The sequence below is a fragment of the Oncorhynchus gorbuscha genome, linkage group LG14, assembly GCF_021184085.1.
Source record: "Oncorhynchus gorbuscha isolate QuinsamMale2020 ecotype Even-year linkage group LG14, OgorEven_v1.0, whole genome shotgun sequence".
Taxonomy (NCBI): domain Eukaryota; kingdom Metazoa; phylum Chordata; class Actinopteri; order Salmoniformes; family Salmonidae; genus Oncorhynchus; species Oncorhynchus gorbuscha.
The window spans coordinates 60,679,720-60,700,159 of record NC_060186.1 but is presented as its reverse complement, the minus strand read 5'-3'; the positions used below and the strand labels follow the sequence as shown (position 1 = coordinate 60,700,159).

Below are 20,440 nucleotides of genomic sequence, written 5' to 3'. Positions count from 1 at the left end.
AGCTCCTTGGTCTTCATGGTGCCGCTTGCTTGGTGGTGCCCCTTGCTTAGTGGTGTTGCAGACTCTGGGGCCTTTCAGAACAGGTGTACATAAACTGAGATCATGTGACACACAGGTGGACTTTATTTAACTAATTATGTGACTTCTGAAGGTAATTGGTTGCACCAGATCTTATTTAGGGGCTTCATAACAAAGGGGGTGAACACATATGCACCCACAACTTTTCAGTTAGAATGATTTGGTAATTTTTTGAAACAAGTTTTTTTTCTCCATTTCACTTCACCAATTTGGACTATTTTGTGTATTTCTATTACAGGACATACACAAAATAGTCCAAATTGGTGAAATGAAAAAAAAAACTAGGATTGATCAACAACAAACTTGACTGAGCTTGAAGAATTTTGAAAAGAATAATGTGCAAATGTTATACAATTTAAGGTTTGCTAAGCTCTTAGAGATTTACCCAGAAAGACTCACAGCTGTAATCACTACCAAAGGTGATTCTAACATGTATTGACTCAGGGCTGTGAATACTTATGCAATTAGGTATTTCTGTACTTAATTTTCAATAAATGTAAACAGTAAACAATAAACATTTCTAAAAATGTGTTTTCACTTTGTCACTAAGGAGTAGTATTGTGTATAGATGGGTGGAAGAAGAAAATCAATTTAATACCGTTTGAATTCAGGCTGTAACACTAAAACATTTTTAATAAGTCAAGGGGTATGAATACTTTTTGAAGGCACTGCAGATTTGAGTGAACAAGAACTGTTTGAGAGTTCAGCATGGATTGAGAGCCAGTGCTGCTGACACGATATGTTTCAGAGAAAGGATGTGGTGTGTGCGACAAAATAAATAGTCCTCGAGTTTGTGTTACCTCTAATAGCACAAACAAATGTTGCACTCATAAGTTTAAGGCAGTAATGCAGTTTATAAAAACGGAAATGTTTTTAGGCTACTTGTTGCACATGGTGAATGGTGAACGGTGGTTCAACGTGATGATCGAGCAGTAGGGAGCTCGCATCGTCACATACTGTTCAATGGTCAATATCCAATAAATAAATGAATGTTGAAGAAAAATATAATTGTTCAATAAATGTTCAAGAGAAAAAATACAGCTGACCAACACAACACTAGCGTGTCTCTCAAGATGTGTGTGAGACTGTGTGTACCTGATTGTGTAACAGCATGATTGCTTGTGTGTATATATAAATGCCAGATTAATGGATGTGTGGGTGTTTTCTTGATTGCTTATGTGTGACTGTATTGAATGAAAGTGAGAGAGAGAGGGAGGGAGAGAGAGATGGGGAAGAGAGTTAAGAGAGCGTGGAAAGTGAGGAGGAGAGGAGACAGTTGCTAATGAGGATCACAATGTCTACCCTGCAGACAGGAGCCTGAACATCTGACCAGACTAAACCTGGAACCAACACTAGTGCAGCCCACACTTCTCACTGAGGGCCAGCAGCCTTCAAAGACAGTGCAAAACAAATACAACTTTTCAAAGGGTACAGAAACTAAAGAAAATCCCAGGACATTGCAGACCATATGTACGCCTGCTTTGGAAACACACTGAGGCTTACTATGTTGGTTGTCAGACCAGGGGGTCCAGACCAGGTCAGACCAGGTGGCCCAGACCAGGTGGCCCAGACCAGGTCAGACCAGGTGGCCCAAACCATGTCAGACCAGGTGGCCCAAACCATGTCAGACCAGGTGGCCCAAACCATGTCAGACCAGGTGGCCCAAACCAGACCAGACCAGGTGGCCTAATCCAGAACAGGTGGCCCAAACCAGACCAGGTGGCCTGGGGCAGGGCTTAGGGTGAGAGAGGTGGCTGTATGTCCACACCTGGAGGAAGACGTGGGAGCACCGGGGCCAGCTGGGGAGCCTGGCATCAGCCCAGTCCCGGCCAAGAGAGACAGTTAGTGGATAAACAAGACTGTGGAGAGACAAGCCTGCTGAACCAGCTGATCCTGAAGTCATCACTGACAAGCACATGCGTGTGTGGATTATTAATCTCACACACACACACACACACACACACACACACACACACACACACACACACACACACACACACACACACACACACACACACACACACACACACACACACACACACACACACACACACACACACACACACACACACCCTGCCTGTGCCATTAAACCCCTTCAACTCATCCAGAACGCCGCAGCCCGTCTGGTGTTCAACCTTCCCAAGTTCTCTCACGTCACCCCGCTCCTCCGTTCTCTCCACTGGCTTCCAGTTGAAGCTCGCATCCGCTACAAGACCATGGTGCTTGCCTACGGAGCTGTGAGGGGAACGGCACCTCAGTACCTCCAGGCTCTGATCAGGCCCAACACCCAAACAAGGGCACTGCGTTCATCCACCTCTGGCCTGCTCGCCTCCCTACCACTGAGGAAGTACAGCTCCCGCTCAGCCCAGTCAAAACTGTTCGCTGCCCTGGCCCCCCAATGGTGGAACAAACTCCCTCACGACGCCAGGACAGCGGAGTCAATCACCACCTTCCGGAGACACCTGAAACCCCACCTCTTTAAGGAATACCTAGGATAGGTTAAGAAATCCCTCTCACCCCACCCCCCCTAAGTTTTAGATGCACTATTGTTAAGTGACTGTCCCACTGGATGTCATAAGGTGAATGCACCAATTTGTAAGTCGCTCTGGATAAGAGCGTCTGCTAAATGACTTAAATGTAATGTAATGTAAATGTATATGTGTGTGTGTTTGTATATATATATGTGTGTGTATATATATATATGTGTGTGTATATGTATATATATATATGTGTGTGTGTGTGTGTGTGTGTGTGTAGCCATGGTTATGATCCAAAACGGACTAATACAGTTAAAAACACACTTCATCAATCTATAAATATTTCACTAGCAGAGCAGCTAAGCCAAGGGTCTAAAAACACAGCAACACCAAACATCTATAGACAAACCTCTGCTGATAGCTACACCGCCAAGTGCAAACCACTTTTGTTGGCAGTGACACTACCTGGGCATTCTGGCCTTCAACACACGTACAAAACATCAACGTGTTTACTTTCCTGTTGGGTGCTTATTGTGCCTGAAAGATAATAGGCTAAGTGATAAATAACGTTTAGGAAGTGGAATAGCTGGAGCAAACCCAGAGTCAGGTTGTCTCCTACTGTAGCATGTCTAACTTTGTTGAACTGACCCCATATCAAAGTAATGGGGTGAATTCTCTTCAACCAGGTATTAGCCCATAATTACAGGCATCAGCTTACCTCACAGAGCAGCGCAACACAGACATGCCTAAGCTTGAGTCCTGAACCAACTGAGGCTCACACGCATCTCTACATTAGAAACCATTATAGAGAACATGAGGCGCTACCAGATGTAGGATCTTAATTGGATCACTCGTTTGATTAAGAGAATGTTCCTGCAAAGCAGGAAATGCAAGCTTGTAGTTTATTTGAGTTTTAAAAGGCTTCTAACGATGGTAATGTATCATGAAAAATGAAAAAAAGATGTATCAACCCATACAAAAAATGTCCATAAATTATAATCCACATAATCATCCACATTTCCTGTTGCTGCAGGGACTATTTTCCTGCTGTAGCAAACTGGCTCAAATGAAGATCATTTACAGATTCTGTACAGATTCTCTCACAACAACACCTGACATGTCACTGACTGGGGTTCTCTGGTGTCTTACCTGGAAACCTGGATGTTGGTGCAGGAAAGAAGGCTTTGCATTTCACTAACCACTAACCTAGGGACATTTAGTCAACCTTGACAAATGGTTAGCACCAGAGAGTTTGTTATGATGAAATACAACATGCTTTTTGTGCTTATTATTGTCCTCCATATCTGATTCAATCAGAGAGATACAACTGTCTCCAGTGAGGTGGCACCTGCCAGTCCAGTCCGCCCCTACAGGGTTTCTGTATCTACCTGCCCAGTCTTGCCCTGCCCTCAGTGTCTCTCTGATCACAGAAAGACAGACAGCATAAAACACCATCGGTCATCCAGCACTCAGTGGATCTAAGACTTCATTCTTCCCGCAACAAGCCATTGTTAACAGACAGATCTCTCGTTCTGGAAGCTTCCGTAGTCTGGTGTCCTTGATCAACCAAATTGAAACTATTCGGTTTCACCAAAATAGCGTTTTAATGTTACAGAGGCATATCCAATATCTCTAGGAACAATACTTACGATTTGTCGGGTTGAATGTGTCCTTCGCTATCAAATAAGCGTTTAAAACACATTTAAATCCAGGGTCTACCATTATTCACCAGTGGACTGCCATTGTAGTCCATTCTATAACACGCAGTCATGCAAGACTAGGCTACCACATAATCTCTCACTTCTACAGGTGGAAAATGGGAGACGTAAGCTCCCTCAACGAGCTGTCTGTAAACAATTGCTTGTTGCGGGATGAAAACAGGCCAACGTACTGCTGTAGCCATCCAGCACCGATTATATGGCTAGGGTTGATGTACTTAGACTGGGCTGTAGAGAAACGAGTGAGACTGGGACACAAATAGGTTCCAAAGTCTTCCACAGAAGTGGCTTTTCTATATAATGGTTTACTTATAATCTGTTTAATGCTCACTCTGTTAGAATCACCAGTGGGGTTTAACTGTTCTCAACCAAACCAATCAAGCTTAATCAAGCCAGAAGAGAAAGTAGCACAGTCAGTGGGACTATAAGGCAGCTTGGCGACTGTGCGTGATGGAGTGCCTAACACTTTGTGTTCTGGCTGCTCATAAAACTAACAGGTCAGTCAGGAAGAGGGTACGCTGATAGTCATTACAGAGACAGAGAGCCTCCATCAACATCTATGGGGCTGTTAAAAAAAAAAAGATGTAACCTTTATTTAACTAGGCAAGTCAGTTAAGAACAGATCCTTATTTACAATGACGGCCTACCGGGCCAACACTGGGCCAATTGTACGCCACCCTATGGGACTCCCAATCACAGCCGGATGTGATACAGCCTGGATTCAAACCAGGGACTGTAGTGGTGCTGTAGTGGCACCTCTTGTACTGAGATGCAGTGCCTTAGACCACTGCGCCACTCGGAAGCCCAAGAACCCCACTTCTACAACACAACCAAGACAACAGTCGGGACAGGCTCTGAGGTTGCGGGAAGTGTTTCACAAATCAAATTAACAAGGGGTTTTGTTTGGTTTGTGCAACACTTTTCCCCCGAAAAGTTTGATGTGTTGCAAGATGTCTGGAGGAGTAGTGAGAGAGAAAACAAGAAATCAAATTGGATCTATACCAAGTATGTGATACTTGGATTTGTGACCTCATTATGAGGCTAATATGAAGCTGCTATGGTTTTGCATTGTCGACAAATACTTGACCACAGCTGTAAAGGTATTCCAAAGTGTTTTCAAGGGCAACTTCAGCTCTGTGGTATCAGTCAGTCATATGTAGAACACTACAGCCTGCCATGGTACAAAGACTAAGAGACAAACCTCCCAGACTACCCTTGGGAAGTGGTACTTAATCCTGGTCCTGAAGACCCACAGTAAATTAAGGACCTTAATTAGTTGAATCTGGTCAGGTGTGCTGGTACTGGACTGGAACTAAAGCATGCAGACCTTGTGGGTCTCCGGGACCAGAATTGAAGAACATTCCCCTACGGCCTTTCTCACTACAGAGGAACAGTCTTCCAATGTCCACTGTCAAGTTTGCTTCGTCTAGCCAAAGTGTAAGGTTCAGGTAAGTTAACAGCTGCAGTGACCTTTGACACAGGGTCACATGCTTCAGGGTCAGTGTTGGCCTGAGGTGACTGGGGAGTGACTAAAGGCTGGTCCAGACCAGACAGGGAGGGCTCGTTGTGTGTTGCAGCAGGAGTGTGAAGAAGGGAGGGGAGGCCACATCAGAACAGCAAAAGGGAAAGAGGACAGATTACAATGGGGTCAGTACAGAGGAGAGGCCTGGTGATGAGAGAATGAAGAAGAGGAGAAGGTTTTGAAGGAGCGGGGTGGACAAGTCCTCTGAGAGGCACCACACTCGTCCCTTGTGATAGACAACCCCTCCCAGAAAGGCCATGTCCCAGCAGGGACGTCTAAATGCCAGCCCATTGTACTGTCCGTAAAGCTGACAGTCTGCACTTTAACCTTTATAGTCATTGTAACATTTAAAATCCAAAGTACTGGAGTACAGAACCAAAACAACAAAGTATGTGCCACTGTCCCAATACTTTGAAGCTCAGTGTAGTTATCATGATATATAGTTCCTTCTACAGCTGGCTTCTGCTGAGTGTGTGAATAAACAGCCTTCCCACCCCATATCTCCTCCCTCCGTTCTCTCTGTTCCTCCTCTTTCATTTCCAAGTTGTGCAGGAGGGACATACAGCTGCAGGCTCTTAGGTGCTCCTCCTCCTCTAGCTCTGTTAAAGATGCTCTGTAGCCCTCCCACCCCAACTCCCAAGGCCCCCGTCCTGTCCCAACCCAGCCAGCTCTTCTCTCTTCCAGGCAGGACAGACAGGCAGTAAATCCAGGCTTCCTCTTCCCCTGTTTTATCTCTCCAGGATGGAACATTCCCAACCTTCCCAATACATACAGAGAGGTGACCCACTTCACTCATCCTCTCACACATGTAAACACACACACATGCAGACACACACATAAACAGGGGCACACACACACATGCACAAACACATATATACTGAGTGCACAAAACATTAGGAACACCTTCCTAATATTGAGTTGCACCCCCCTTTTTTTGCCCTCAGAACAGCCTCAATTCGTCAGGACATGGACTCTACAAGGTGTCAAAAGCGTTCCACAGGGATGCTGGCCCATGTTGACTCCAATGCTTCCCACCATTGTGTCAAGTTGGCTAGATGTCCTTTGGGTGGACCATTCTTTGATACACAAGGGAAACTGTTGAGCGTGAAAAACCCAGCAGCGTTGCAGTTTATGACACAAACCGATGCGCCTGGCACCTACTACCATACTCCGTTCAAAGGCACTTCAATCTTTTGTCTTACCAATTCACCCTCTGAATAGCACACAACAATCCATTTCTCAATTGTCTCAAGGCTTAAAAATCCTTCTTTAACCTGTCTACTCCCCTTCATCTACACTGATTGAAGTGGATTTAAAAAGTGACATCAATAAGGGATCATAGCTTTCACCTGAATTCACCTGGTCAGTTTATGTCATGGAAAGAGCAGGTGTCCTTAAAGTCTGGTATACTCAGTGTATACAGTATGCACAAACACACACACACACACACACACACACACACACACACACACACACACACACACACACACACACACACACACACACACACACACACACACACACACACACACACAAAACTATGGATTCTCTCAAACGACAGACACGGACTCTTCAATGATGGATGTGAGGTTGCTTCACTGGAAAGCTCTGAGAGCAGAGCAGACATAATCTTTGGCCAACATCAATCAGGACAGCTGAGCCCTCCATAAATCACCCATACCATCTTTCATTGAGACCCACCTCTCAAATCAATCAAAACCACATGGCTACTGAAAGCCTGAGGGATTTCCTATGTGTCTCTTGTTTTCTAATCAATATCTAGCTCAAACTCTATTATGCTTATAACTGGATAGTACTTCATGATAGAGCTGAGGAGATTAACGGTGAAAATTTGTCAATGAAATAGGAATCCTACAAATATGTCTCTAGCGTAGGTATGGTCACTCTCTTCCCACTTCATTTAATTATCTGTTTTTGTGCTCAACACAAAATGTGTCCCTGTGACTTCTGTTACAGAATAAAACTAAGTAAATAGCAGTTACTATATTTGTAAGTGCTGGATTTGTTTGAGCTTAATTTGTTTAAATTCGGCTCACTTCTTTTTATGTTCAGGATGAGTAGAATAAAATGAGGTCAGTCCAGTTTACTACTTGGAGTTCTGGAAATGCGAATTCAGAACTGAACGGATGCTGTCTGTTTTCAAGGATTCTAAGCAGATACCAATCACTTTGAATAGTGTTATCATAGCCTGTTAATAAAGCTAGCATATGAACACTAACCCCCCCATCTCTCTCTGTGTTGTGTGTGTATGGAGCATAGACCCCAGGGGTACTCAGAGCAGCACTCTCTGCCAGGAGCAGCTGCATTCTTCAATACCTCAGCCAGTAACTTGGCAACCCAGAGGTACCATGCCCCACTACCCTACATCCATGTCAATGAGAACCCCTAGAAGCTCCAAAACACAACCAAGCACTTTCAGGCACCAGGAGGCAGGTGGGCAAACTATGTGTTTTAGAACACAGTCACAAACACTCACTGGATTGCTCTCAAAAATTATTTCCCCCAACTCCCGGTCTGGCTGCCAGGCTGTTGGCGGCACATTGGGAAATCACACTCTGTAAAGATATCAAACTGATAGAAAAACGACGTGTTTGAGGATACTATGAATTATAAAAAGGAGATCTGACAAAATGAACATTTTCCTCAAGCATTTTGGCTATCACTTCACAATAGTAAAATCAGCATAGTGTCACACCTTGGTCATTGTATTTTGTGTTTTTGTTATATGTTTGGGTAGGCCAGGGTGTGACATGGGTTTATATGTTGTTTTCGTATTGGGGTTTGTATTATTTGGGAACGCGGCTGATTAGGGGTGTTTTTAGGCTTGGCTGCCTGAGGCGATTCTCAATCAGAGTCATGTGCTTATCGTTGTCTCTGATTGGGAACCGTATTTAGGGAGCCATAGTTTCGCTTTGTATTTTGTGGGTGATTGTTCCTGTCTTTGTGTAGTATTCACCAGATAGGCTGTAATTAGTTTCGTTCCGTTTGTTGTTTTCGTCTTTCAGTTATTTCATGTACCGTGATTCTTTCATTAAAGTCATGAGTAACCAACACGCTGCATTTCGGTCCGACTCTCTTTCTTCAACAGACGAACGCCGTTACACATAGTTGTATTCTATATAAGTTCAACAACAAATTGTAGAGCCATGAAGAAGTGGGTTACCACAGCTCTTTAGCTGATATTGTATTGATCTAAGCTGGTGGGTTGCCTGTTTTGATAGGACTTGGTTATACTCTGCTGCAGTAGTAGGTGATGGTTTGTGGGGACTCAGTTCCACTGTATTGCAGCAGGATTGATGGCCTTGAGTTTGTGGGGACATGCAACAGTATGATTGGTGTTTGTAGGTACTCGGTATGTGATGAGTGTGTTTGTGGGGACGTACCATGTCGAGGTCCTGGGACACACGTCTCTTGCGTAGCTCCTCCATGCGGTCGCTGACGTCACTGAAGCAGGTGTTGTAGTACTCAGAATACTCCTGGGCCAGGTCATCAATGTTCCCTAGAGAACCATCCTACACAACACAGAGAGAGAGAGAAAGAGAGAGTCATTGAGATTGAGGGAGAGATTCCGAGGGAGGAAATAGAAGCAGCTCATTTGTTCAAACATGGTAGAATGGAGGAAAGATGTTGGTTCTCGAGACATTTTCCAGTACACTCATTACTCAATCTGAGCAGCCAATATGACACCAAAGCCTTCGTCTGGAGGAATAACATTGGCTGAGTCAATCCTTTCAGTAAGCTCCACACTCCCCTGACCGCATTCACCTCCACAGTACAGTACTCCAGGTGAGATAAACGGACCTACTAACAACCTCAGCTCCCCATCTGTCTCTCACTCTGGGCAAAGCACAGCCTAATAAAACCCCCACACATACGCTTGTAATCAGGAGCGCGTGAGAGGCACCAACTAGCAGGCAGGTGGTGCAGTGTGGAGGGCGGTGGGCAGGGGCACGCAAATCTAATCACTCGCACACCACTTCTTCCTCTGGTTGCCAATCTGGACTATAGTTATTAGCTAACTGGCTAACACAGTTGTGCTACTGAGGGAGGGGTTAGAGGTTACAGCACCTTTACCCTTTAGCTGTGGCCTATACTAGCTATGGCCTGTTGTGAAAGGACAAGGAGAAAGGAGAAGGAAAGTACATCAGTGTGATTTGTGGAAGACGAAGCCCTATAAACAAGCTCCTGTTGAGATGAAGATTGTCTGGGACAGTGTGTTTGTGTCTCTGCTAGAGGGGAGGTAGTGCGGTCAACCATGAGTGTTTCCTGGGTTTGGTCAGTTAACATACACAATCACAGATCAGAGATGCCCTTTAAACCCCGGCTATGACATTCTCCCAACCCCAACCCCAACCCCAAACACCCTCTTCCTGCCGGGGGGGTCACCTCTCTGCTGGGTTCCTGTCTTTGTGTAGAAGACGGTGTTTGGGTAGAAGGAGGAAGTATGTTCCAGTCACCCATACACTCTAAATAACAAAGACTTTACTTAACAGAATACACTAGCCCCAAAACACGTGGTTGGAGATTCAGAGAGGAACTGTAGAATCAATACTAAAAAAGCAGAACCTGCTAGTGCATTGCTATACATTGAAACCAGAGGAGAATTACATACATGTATGGGTTGTGTTTCCACTCCAAGGTTATGAGTGAGAGTCATAGCCATCGACCCTTCACTAAGACCCACCCCCTAGGTTAATGTTGCAACCTTGGACAACATTTTCCCAAGAAGCTCCATTCCCCATTCAAACTACTGGAGAAAACCTCTCGCAACGATCTCAAACTGTGTTTTTAATACACAATCAAATTAAACATAGTCTCCTGATTAATAAGGGGTAGTCTATCGGGTATGTTGTGGTGGACTGTCATTAGTGTGGCTATGCACTAGATGGCCCTGAATGGCCTGTCATGCAGTTAAATCTACTACTTACCATTTTGGGTTTTAACTAGTTCTCTCAAGCCGTATCCTGATGTCGACAGCAGATTATAGTTGTATTCATAATATAGATAACTTAGCTAGCTAACATACATTTCGAGAAAACCTGTTATATTAAGTGGCTAGCTAGCGTTAGCAACGTTTTGTGGTCAGTAAGACCGGGAGCTAGCTAACCAGCTGAGCTAGCAAATAAAACAAACGTATATATTTTTTATTAACAAAATGCAGGTTCTGCATTTCAGGAATCACAGTAGCAAGTAAACCTTTAAACAATTTAGCTACTTTTTGATGAAAACTCACAGTTTTGCCATAGCGCTCATTGACTTTCATGCGTTTGAAATGTGAGCTTGTCTAAGGTGTCAGACTCAATGACAGTTGCTATACATTGGAGCGCTGCGATTGGTTGCCCAATATTCTGTGGTGGGGCTTAGCGAAGGGGCAACTGTACTACTAACTGACGGGTTGGAGAGCAACGGAAACATCTTTCACTGAGAAGATTTGAGAAGCGTCTCTCTATGGTGCTTGGACTCATAACTACTCGGTGCTGTGTATGTTGACAACCATTGCAGTGATGGCCAATCGTTCAATATTCATTAGTGTTGATCTAGTCAGTGCCTGGTTTGGTGAGTGGTCAGCATGCATTGAGTCACTCTGCGAGGAGTGAACGGTCTCTCTCAGTCTTAGTTTGTCTCTGTCTCTCTCTGTGGTCCTCTAAACAGGACCCAGTATCTCTGTGCCAACATGGGATGAATGGGGTACTGTGGAGGCAGTGTGCCACACACACACATAAACTCCGGGCAGACGCGCACACACACACCCTGGGAAGGCAGAGAGAGGGTCTTCTTCTGAGAGGGCTTTCCAAAACAACATTGAGGATGAAAACAACAAACTAGTCCACACTGTGGAAAAACACAAACCTGAAGTGAATCCCACCATCACCCATCGGTAATGCATTCCACATTAACAACAGAATATTGAAATACATTCTAGACAGACAGAGGCCCCTGTATCAAAAATCCAGATTGTTCAGCTTTATTTTCCTCCACTCACTCCCTCCCACCATAGAATACTTCTTCGTAACTCTAGCTACGTCCAGACTGTGACATATGGTTAGAGGTGGCTGAGATTCCCTATGGAAGCGCTCTCTCACTCTCTGGGCAGAGAGCAGACACGTGTCTCCCCACATTCCTCACTCAGAGAGAGAAGCACACTCTTATTAGAGACTAGCTACAGTACTGCCTAATCCCCAGAAACATGGCACAACCATGTCCAAGAGGGTGACAGACAGACCCAGATACTAGAGTTGCAGTCAGTGTATCTGTCCATGTAGAACACCTGATTACAACTCAGGCAGATATTTAATGACAGTTCATTACCTTTCTGGGTCTATAAAACAAACTGTCCATGTCTGTGTAAACATCTTAGTCACAACTCCAGTTTGTGTAAAGAAGTTTGTGTACTAACTGTACAGATGTTCAGCAGGCTGTATGTGTTAAATGCCTAGAATACCTTATAGGCAGGCATGGATTCCATCTCATCTGTCAGCACTGTTTGTCTGTAATACTTCAACTCTCCAAGCTTTACCCAGAGGTAAAGCCAATGGCCTATGCTGTAGTTTAACATTACAATGTGATTTATTATGTTGTTGTCAGTGTTGTTACAGTGCTGTTGCAGTGTTGTTACAGTGCTGTTACAGTGCTGTTGCAGTGCTGTTACGGTGTTATTACAGTGCTGTTGCAGTGTTATTACAGTGCTGTTACGGTGTTATTACAGTGCTGTTGCAGTGTTGTTACAGGGCTGTTAGTGTTGTTACAGTGCTGTTGTTGTTACAGTGCTGTTACGGTGTTGTTACAGCTGCTGTTGTTATTACAGTGTTGTTACAGTGCTGTTGTGTTATTACAGTGTTGTTACAGTGCTGTTACGGTGTTATTACAGTGTTGTTACAGTGCTGTTACGGTGTTATTACAGTGTTGTTACAGTGCTGTTACAGTGCTGTTGCAGTGTTACAGTGCTGTTGCAGTGTTACAGTGCTGTTACGGTGTTATTACAGTGCTGTTATTACAGTGTTGTTACAGTGCTGTTGCTGTGTTGTTACAGTGCTGTTACGGTGTTATTACAGTGCTGTTACGGTGTTATTACAGTGTTGTTACAGTGCTGTTAGTGTTGTTACAGTGCTGTTACGGTGTTATTACAGTGCTGTTACGGTGTTATTACAGTGTTATTACAGTGTTATTACAGTGTTGTTACAGTGCTGTTACGGTGTTATTACAGTGTTGTTACAGTGCTGTTACGGTGTTATTACAGTGTTGTTACAGTGCTGTTACGGTGTTATTACAGTGTTGTTACAGTGCTGTTACGGTGTTATTACAGTGTTGTTGCAGTGCTGTTACAGTGCTGTGTTACAGTGCTGTTACGGTGTTATTACAGTGTTGTTACAGTGCTGTTGCTGTGTTGTTACAGTGCTGTTACGGTGTTATTACAGTGCTGTTACGGTGTTATTACAGTGTTGTTACAGTGCTGTTAGTGTTGTTACAGTGCTGGTGTTATTAGTGCAGTGTTGTTACAGTGCTGTTACGGTGTTATTACAGTGTTGTTACAGTGCTGTTAGTGTTATTACAGTGCTGTTGCAGTGTTGTTACAGTGCTGTTAGTGTTGTTACAGTGCTGTTGCTGTGTTGCAGTGCTGTTACGGTGTTGTTACAGTGCTGTTACGGTGTTATTACAGTGTTGTTACAGTGCTGTTACTGTGCTGTTGCAGTGTTGTTACAGTGCTGTTACAGTGCTGTTATTGTGCTGTTACAGTGTTGTTACAGTGCTGTTGCTGTGCTGTTACAGTGTTGTTACAGTGCTGTTAGTGTTTTTACAGTGTTGTTGCAGTGCTGTTACAGTGTTGTTACAGTGCTGTTGCAGTGTTGTTACAGTGTTGTTACAGTGATGTTGCAGTGCTAGGTCTTTCCTTACTGCAGTGTTCCTCTCGGGGGGGCCGGTGTGTGTGTAGCATACCTGGGATTCCTCTCCTACCATGAGCTCATGTAGCCCATCAATCAGCCTCTACACAGCTGGGAGCCTGACTAAGAGCCTGAATTGGAGCCTGACTGGGAGCCGGACTGGGGGCCCACTTCATAACGGACAGCTTGTATGCACATGTGTCAATGAGACAATGACAAGACAAGGGACGGCCTAGTGTTTAGAGCGTTGGGCCAGTAACCGAAAGGTTGCAAGATCGAATCCCCGAGCTGACAAAGTAAAAAATCTGTCGTTCTGCAAGGCAGTTAACCCACTGTTCCTAGGCCGCCTAGTTAAATAAATAAATTGTTATTTACTTAACTAGGCAAGTCAGTTAAGGTAAAAAATATTTTAAAAGATGTTAGAAAAAAAGATGGAAGTGATTGATTGACTATGTGTCTGTTTATTGTAAGTGATTGTGTATGCGAGAGTGAGTGTGCGTTTTGTGTGTGTGTGGGAGTGAAGGAATGTGATAACAATAGTCCATATGGCAGTGTGAGGGGGGTACTGAGGGGGTATGGAGCCAGTGGACAGGGGTGATTTGTGACGAGGTATTGAATGGGGAGGCTGGGGGTTGAAGGGGGTAAAACATCAGTAGGTTGGGGAGACAGCCTTTATCTAACACAGAGGCTATGGAGAAGACTTTACTCTTTGCTTTATCCGAACAACAACAACCCTGGGGTCTGTGTCTGTTAGACTAGCAGGCTAAACCACCCGTTGAAAATCTGAGTGTCTTAAAATGATTAGGGAAGCACTATATATCGGTGAACAAATCGGAATCGAGCGATATTAGCTAAAAACGCCAGTATTGACCCAATGTGTAGTTTAACACTGATGTTAAAAACCAATGTCAGTGGCCTCCCGGGTGGCCTAGTGGTCTAAGACACTGCATTGCAGTGCTAGCTGTGCCACCAGAGTTTCTGGGTTCGAGTCCAGGCTCTACCGCAGCCGGCTATGACCGGGAGGCCCATGGGGCGGCGCACAATGTGTTTGGGTTAGGGAGGGTTTGGCCGGCAGGGATATCCTTGTCCCATTGCGCACTAGCAACTCCTGGGGTGGCTGGGCGCAGTGCACGCTGACCAGGTCACCAGGTGTACGGTGTTTCCTCTGACACATTAGTGTGGCTGGCTTCCGGGTTGGATGGGCATTGTGTCAAGAAGCATTGCGGTTTGGTTGGTTTGTGTTTCGGAGGACGCACTCTCCCGAGTCCGCACGGGAGTTGCAGTGATGAGACAAGACCAATTGGAGAAAAAAAGGGGTAAAAAAAAAAAACTATGTCAAATCGTTTATAATGTAGGTTAATGATGCCATGTAAAATTTTGCGCAACACAGCACACAATGCCTGCTGTGTGAATCAAGCAGTCATTTGAAAGAGTAAGAAAATTTCAGAGCAACAACTCAAAGGCGAAATCCATTAAAGCCAAGATAATGGAATTCGTTGTCCTTGACAATCAACCTTTCTCTGTCGTGGGTGATGTTGGCGTTCGCCGACTGATGACTGATTTCAGATGTTGACCTACCAGAGTTACACAGTAATAGCGTCACTGCTATTAGCTTCACAACATACATACTATGGAACGCTGTTTGGGTCTTTGCGTGTCAAAAAAGATACAGTACGACTGTCAGAGCTGTACAAAAAAGTCTGCAAACAAGCAAACACCGGCCACGAACGATATTTACAATACCGCGTTGGTAATAAAGCATCATTTGTTCGACCCCAACTTCTGGGGTAGCTAGCTTTAGCTTGGTACCTAGCTAGCACCAATACAACCAGCCTGAAAGCAATGACCAGTAGAAACTGCAGTCCTTTTCATTATTCTTAGCAATGATTTAGGAATCCTTGTGAGTAAGTATTAGCTAGGTTGCCACTTGTTGCCCGCCTATTGAAATTGAACTTCAGTTAACGTTATAAGCTAACGTTATAAGCAGTCAGCTAGCTTCATCTGGCTAGTGAGGATCGACCGGACCGGGTTATGTGTTGTGAATCTAGCCACAATAAGGATTAGGCACAATAGTGGAATTTGCGGTTGCCTTCAAAATAAAAGTACGTAATTGACAGTGATGCAAATGAATACAACTAGTAGAACTATGCCATACTTTTATTTTGAAGGCTAACCGCAAAGTCCACTATTGTGGCTAATCCTTACTGTGGCTAGCTTCACATAGAAAGGTCCGACACCCATTAATCAAATAAGAACTGTCTTATAAATGAGGGTTATTTTAGATGACACCTAGCTACATAGTTAGCTTGCTAACTATATAGCTACTGAAACAGATGTCGTTTTGCTATGTTTTTAGGGAAGAACAGTGTTTGCATCAATGAGCTAGCTAGCTTTTTTTATGACCAGCTCTGTAGGTGCGCGAGACAACTTTACCAGCATCATAGCATTCGTATCGATGAATCGTTGTGAAATATAAAATTTGAGTGATGGTGTTATCAATGTGTAATAACTATGTAAAAAATGAATGAACAAGTTAAATTATTATGTGATGTGCAGTCATGTTCAGGTCCTGATTGGTCAACAAACTTATTTGACACATCAAATTGTGTTATTTGACATGCAAAGACCCAAACGGTGTTCCATAGAAATCCTGGTTGAGAATTCAACGACTGAAAATATTAAAAACAAAACAGCACCGCAAGTAAGTTGTTGATGATGTTTTACTAGTAATGGGGACATATGTCACGCCTTGGTCTCAGTATTTTGTGTTTTCTTTAATTATTTGTTCGGGCCAGGGTGTGACATGGGTTTATTGTGTTGTCGTATTGTTTTTTTTTGTAGGCATTGGGATTGTGGCTGATTAGGGGTGTGTCTAGCATAGGCTTGGCTGCCTGAGGCAGTTCTCAATCAGAGTCAGGTGATTCTCGTTGTCTCTGATTGGGAACCATATTTAGGTAGCCTGGGTTTCACTGTGTATTTTGTGGGTGATTGTTCCTGTCTCTGTGTAGTTGTTCACCAGACAGGCTGTATAGGTTTTCACATTCTGTTTGTTGTTTTGTAATATTTATAGTTATTTCATGTATCGCTATTCTTCATTAAAGAACATGAGTAACCACCACGCTGCATTTTGGTCCGCTTCTCCTTCAACAGACGAACGCCGTTACAACATACGCAAATGCCAACAAAATAACTTTTTGGTCAATGTGTGTGTGTGTAACCTTTATTTAACTAGGCGAGTCAGTTAAGAACAAATTCTTATTTAAAATGACGGCCCGGACGACACGGGGCCAATTGTGTTTCGCCCTATGGGACTGGACTCCCAATCATGGCGGGATTGTGATACAGCCTGGATTCGAACCAGGGACTGTAGTGATGCCTCTTACACTGAGATGCAGTGCCTTAGACCGCTGCGTCCGTGTGTGTTAACAATTTAACTGTACTAGAATGCTTATCGGTATCGGTATCGTTTTTTTGGGCAAGGAAAATATCGGATATTGGTATCGGCTAAAAATGTCATATTGGTGCATCACTAAAAATTATGTTAATGTATGTGTGTGTATTTAATTAAAACAAAATGGAAGGAATGACAACAACAACAACAACGGTTTTATGGAGATGAAAAAACCCATAATGCAATAGACCAAAACTTGTTTGGCTCCCACCCTGTGTATACAAGAGTGCACCACCCTGCCTTGAGTCACGTTCAATGATCATGTTCACAGTCAGAACAGGATATAAAAGACAACACCCAAGGTGTAAGAGAGAGGAGAGGAAAGAAAGAGAGGAAAAGAAAGAGAGAGTAGAGTAGAGTAGAGTAGAGTAGAGTAGAGTAGAGTAGAGTAGAGTAGAGTAGAGTAGAGTAGAGTAGAGGAGAGGAGAGGAGAGGAGAGAGGAGAGAGAGAGAGAGAGAGAGAGATAAGACTGTTCTTGCTCGCCTCACTTGACCATTCCTAATTTCAGGTTCAGCCGAACCTCTTCAGAACACAGTGCCAACACTTTAGGGGCAGGTCCAATCTCCTCACTTTACTTCAACTCTTTACGGAACAATGCTCTTACCAACGGCTTGGAGGGAATGCTGTGAGGCTTTCCAGTAAAAAACTCTTGAGGCTGGAGTTTGTTATTCTAAACCACTAGTGGGAGGACTGACCTGACTGACATGACTTGGCTCATGGTTTACTGTCTCTAAGCTTACAGGGACTGTTTATATGAATAATTCTGCAGTATACTTTGAAATACATGTCTGACTAACAGCCATAGGTTTAGAGGTTACTGTCCATGATTCCACATGAGAATATTATCTATTTTCCATTGACAGAGAGAGGTATAGGAGAGAGTGTTCAGACTGGAATCGAGACCCATGGGTGAGTAACATATCCAGGTTACTGTCCTGCTGACCTCTGCTCAGCTAATTAATTAACCATAGAATTCCTGTCATTCTCAATGTGACCACTCTGGGAGGGTAGGGGGTGGTGGTGCAACAGTATTATCCATGGCATCTGGGAGACATCCTTGGGCCACTGCTGAACAGTAATGCATGGCTATTCTCTACATGTCATAGGCCTTAACGTTACAAGGTCATGCCCCATGATGACCCAGAAACACCTTCCTTATCAGGCAGATGTAAGTAGCTGTGTGGTGATGCAAACATCCACTCAAAACATCCATTTCAAAAACACACTCCGTAACTCAACAGCCAATTGACTTTGTATGCTCTGAGTAAAATCTGCTCAAACGCAAACCATAACTCACTCTGTGCCCTTCAATCCCATCTAAACAGCCATGCTGAAACATTAACTCAGTGCCCTTCGATCCCATCTCAACAGCCATGCTGAAACATTAACTCTGTGCCCTTCGATCCCATCTCAACAGCCATGCTGAAACATTAACTCTGTGCCCTTCAATCCCATCTAAACAGCCATGCTGAAACATGAACTCTGTGCCCTTCGATCCCATCTCAACAGCCATGCTGAAACATTAACTCTGTGCCCTTCAATCCCATCTAAACAGCCATGCTGAAACATGAACTCTGTGCCCTTCGATCCCATCTAAACAGCCATGCTGAAACATTAACTCTGTGCCCTTCAATCCCATCTAAACAGCCATGCTGAAACATTAACTCTGTTCTCTCATTGTGCCGGAGCTGCAAACCTTTACTGTTCAGTTCTTTGAATTGAAATCTAGGGGAATCTCCTGAGTGGTGCAATTCAACACTTATCCTGGATGGATTCAAGGTCCTGATTTCCCAGAGCGCTCAGTGGTAGTCTATGAGGACAAATACCTCATGAGCAAGCAAGCTGATCTTTCTGTGCTTTCTGAGGCAAAGAAAACAACAAAAGTAGCAAGAATGTACACTCAGCTGAAATAACTTCCCCTTTGTAAATAGCACACCAAGAGCCTTCTGTCAGTTATTAAAACATTCCATAGCCAGCATGCAGGGCTAAACTCAGTGCACTGACCTTTTGGGTCCTCTCGCATGCTAACAACTAACTGCCAAGTTAGCTACAGTACTAATCTCTACATTTATTTTATTTTAATTGATGTTCAAATCAAATCAAATTGCAGACATTACCGTGAAATGCTTACTTATGAGCCCTTTCCCAGCAATGCAGAGTTAAAAAGTAAAATAAAAAGTAAAATATTAATGTAAATACTAACACAATAAAATAACAATATATATATATATAGCTATATACAAGGAGTACAGGTACTGAGTCAATATGCAGGAGTACAGGGTAGTTGAAGTAATTTAGGTAATATGTACATGTAGGTAGGGGTAAAAGTGACTAGGCAATCAGGAGAGATAATAAACAGAGCAGCACTACGGGTTTTCGTACTTGATTGATGAGGTCACTAATTAGTAAGGAACTCCCCTCACCTTGTCTAGGTCTTTATTGAACCAGCAGACACTAGGCCCTCCATGGAATGACTTTGACACCCCTGAATTAGAAGCTGACGCGGCGGAATAGAGCAAAATCACTGTTTGAACTAACTGCTCCGTTTGCAGAGGGAGGTACTAAAGGTGCTGTGTTTATGCTGTTGAGGACTGGTACTTCCAAATATCCACCCATACACACCTGCACCCATACACACTAACACTGTGGAAATGTTATACATGGCATGCTGCCTTTTAACATTATTTATGGAAAGCTAGATACATTACATTTACATTTAAGTCATTTAGCAGACGCTCTTATCCAGAGCGACTTACAGATACAAGAATAATAACATGCACATCCTACAAAAAAATGTCAGATCCGATTTAAGGACTTGCTGAAAGCTCATTTCTTCAAAGAACCAGAGATGGGTCGGCTCCAGTCTACTAACCCTGTTCAAACAGCCGAGATGCTCATGCACCCATAATGCAACAGTTATTCATCCCTTAACAGCCCCAGATTGTTAATTGGCTTAGGTCTATGTTTACCCTGTTGTAACCACAAATAAATGACAGGTTCACAAAGGTATTCTCATTAAACACATTCCTAGCGGTGGTTTAACCTCAGGCAGAGGGGCTCCTAGCAATATCACTACAGGACCACAAACCTCCACGCTTGAGTTAATTATGATGAACAATGACTCACCTAGTCACTGCACGGCCATGAATAGGTTTACGATACATTATAATTAAATTAACTCATTCTTGAACTGGAATTTCAATTCACTCCCTGGTAATTACCTTCTGTACCCAGGACTCTCTGATGTAGTTAGAACTGTAGTGAAACAATCAACAGTAGAGTGGTGGACTTC

The 20,440-nt window shown here is 43.7% G+C and overlaps 1 protein-coding gene across 7 annotated transcripts in view; it reads right to left on the bottom strand.

Moving 5' to 3' along the window:
- LOC123995246 (SAM and SH3 domain-containing protein 1-like) overlaps positions 1-20,440 on the bottom strand; it is a 353,722-nt gene that overhangs the window by 77,244 nt on the left and 256,038 nt on the right. For all 7 annotated transcript variants that reach the window (XR_006831794.1, XM_046298711.1, XM_046298712.1 and 4 more), the window contains exon 2: positions 9,200-9,328. Coding sequence is in view for 6 of the 7 variants with exons in the window: in XM_046298711.1 (XP_046154667.1) it covers positions 9,200-9,328 (129 nt within the window). In the remaining variant the exon portion in view is untranslated. The remainder of the gene's footprint in view (positions 1-9,199; positions 9,329-20,440) is intronic.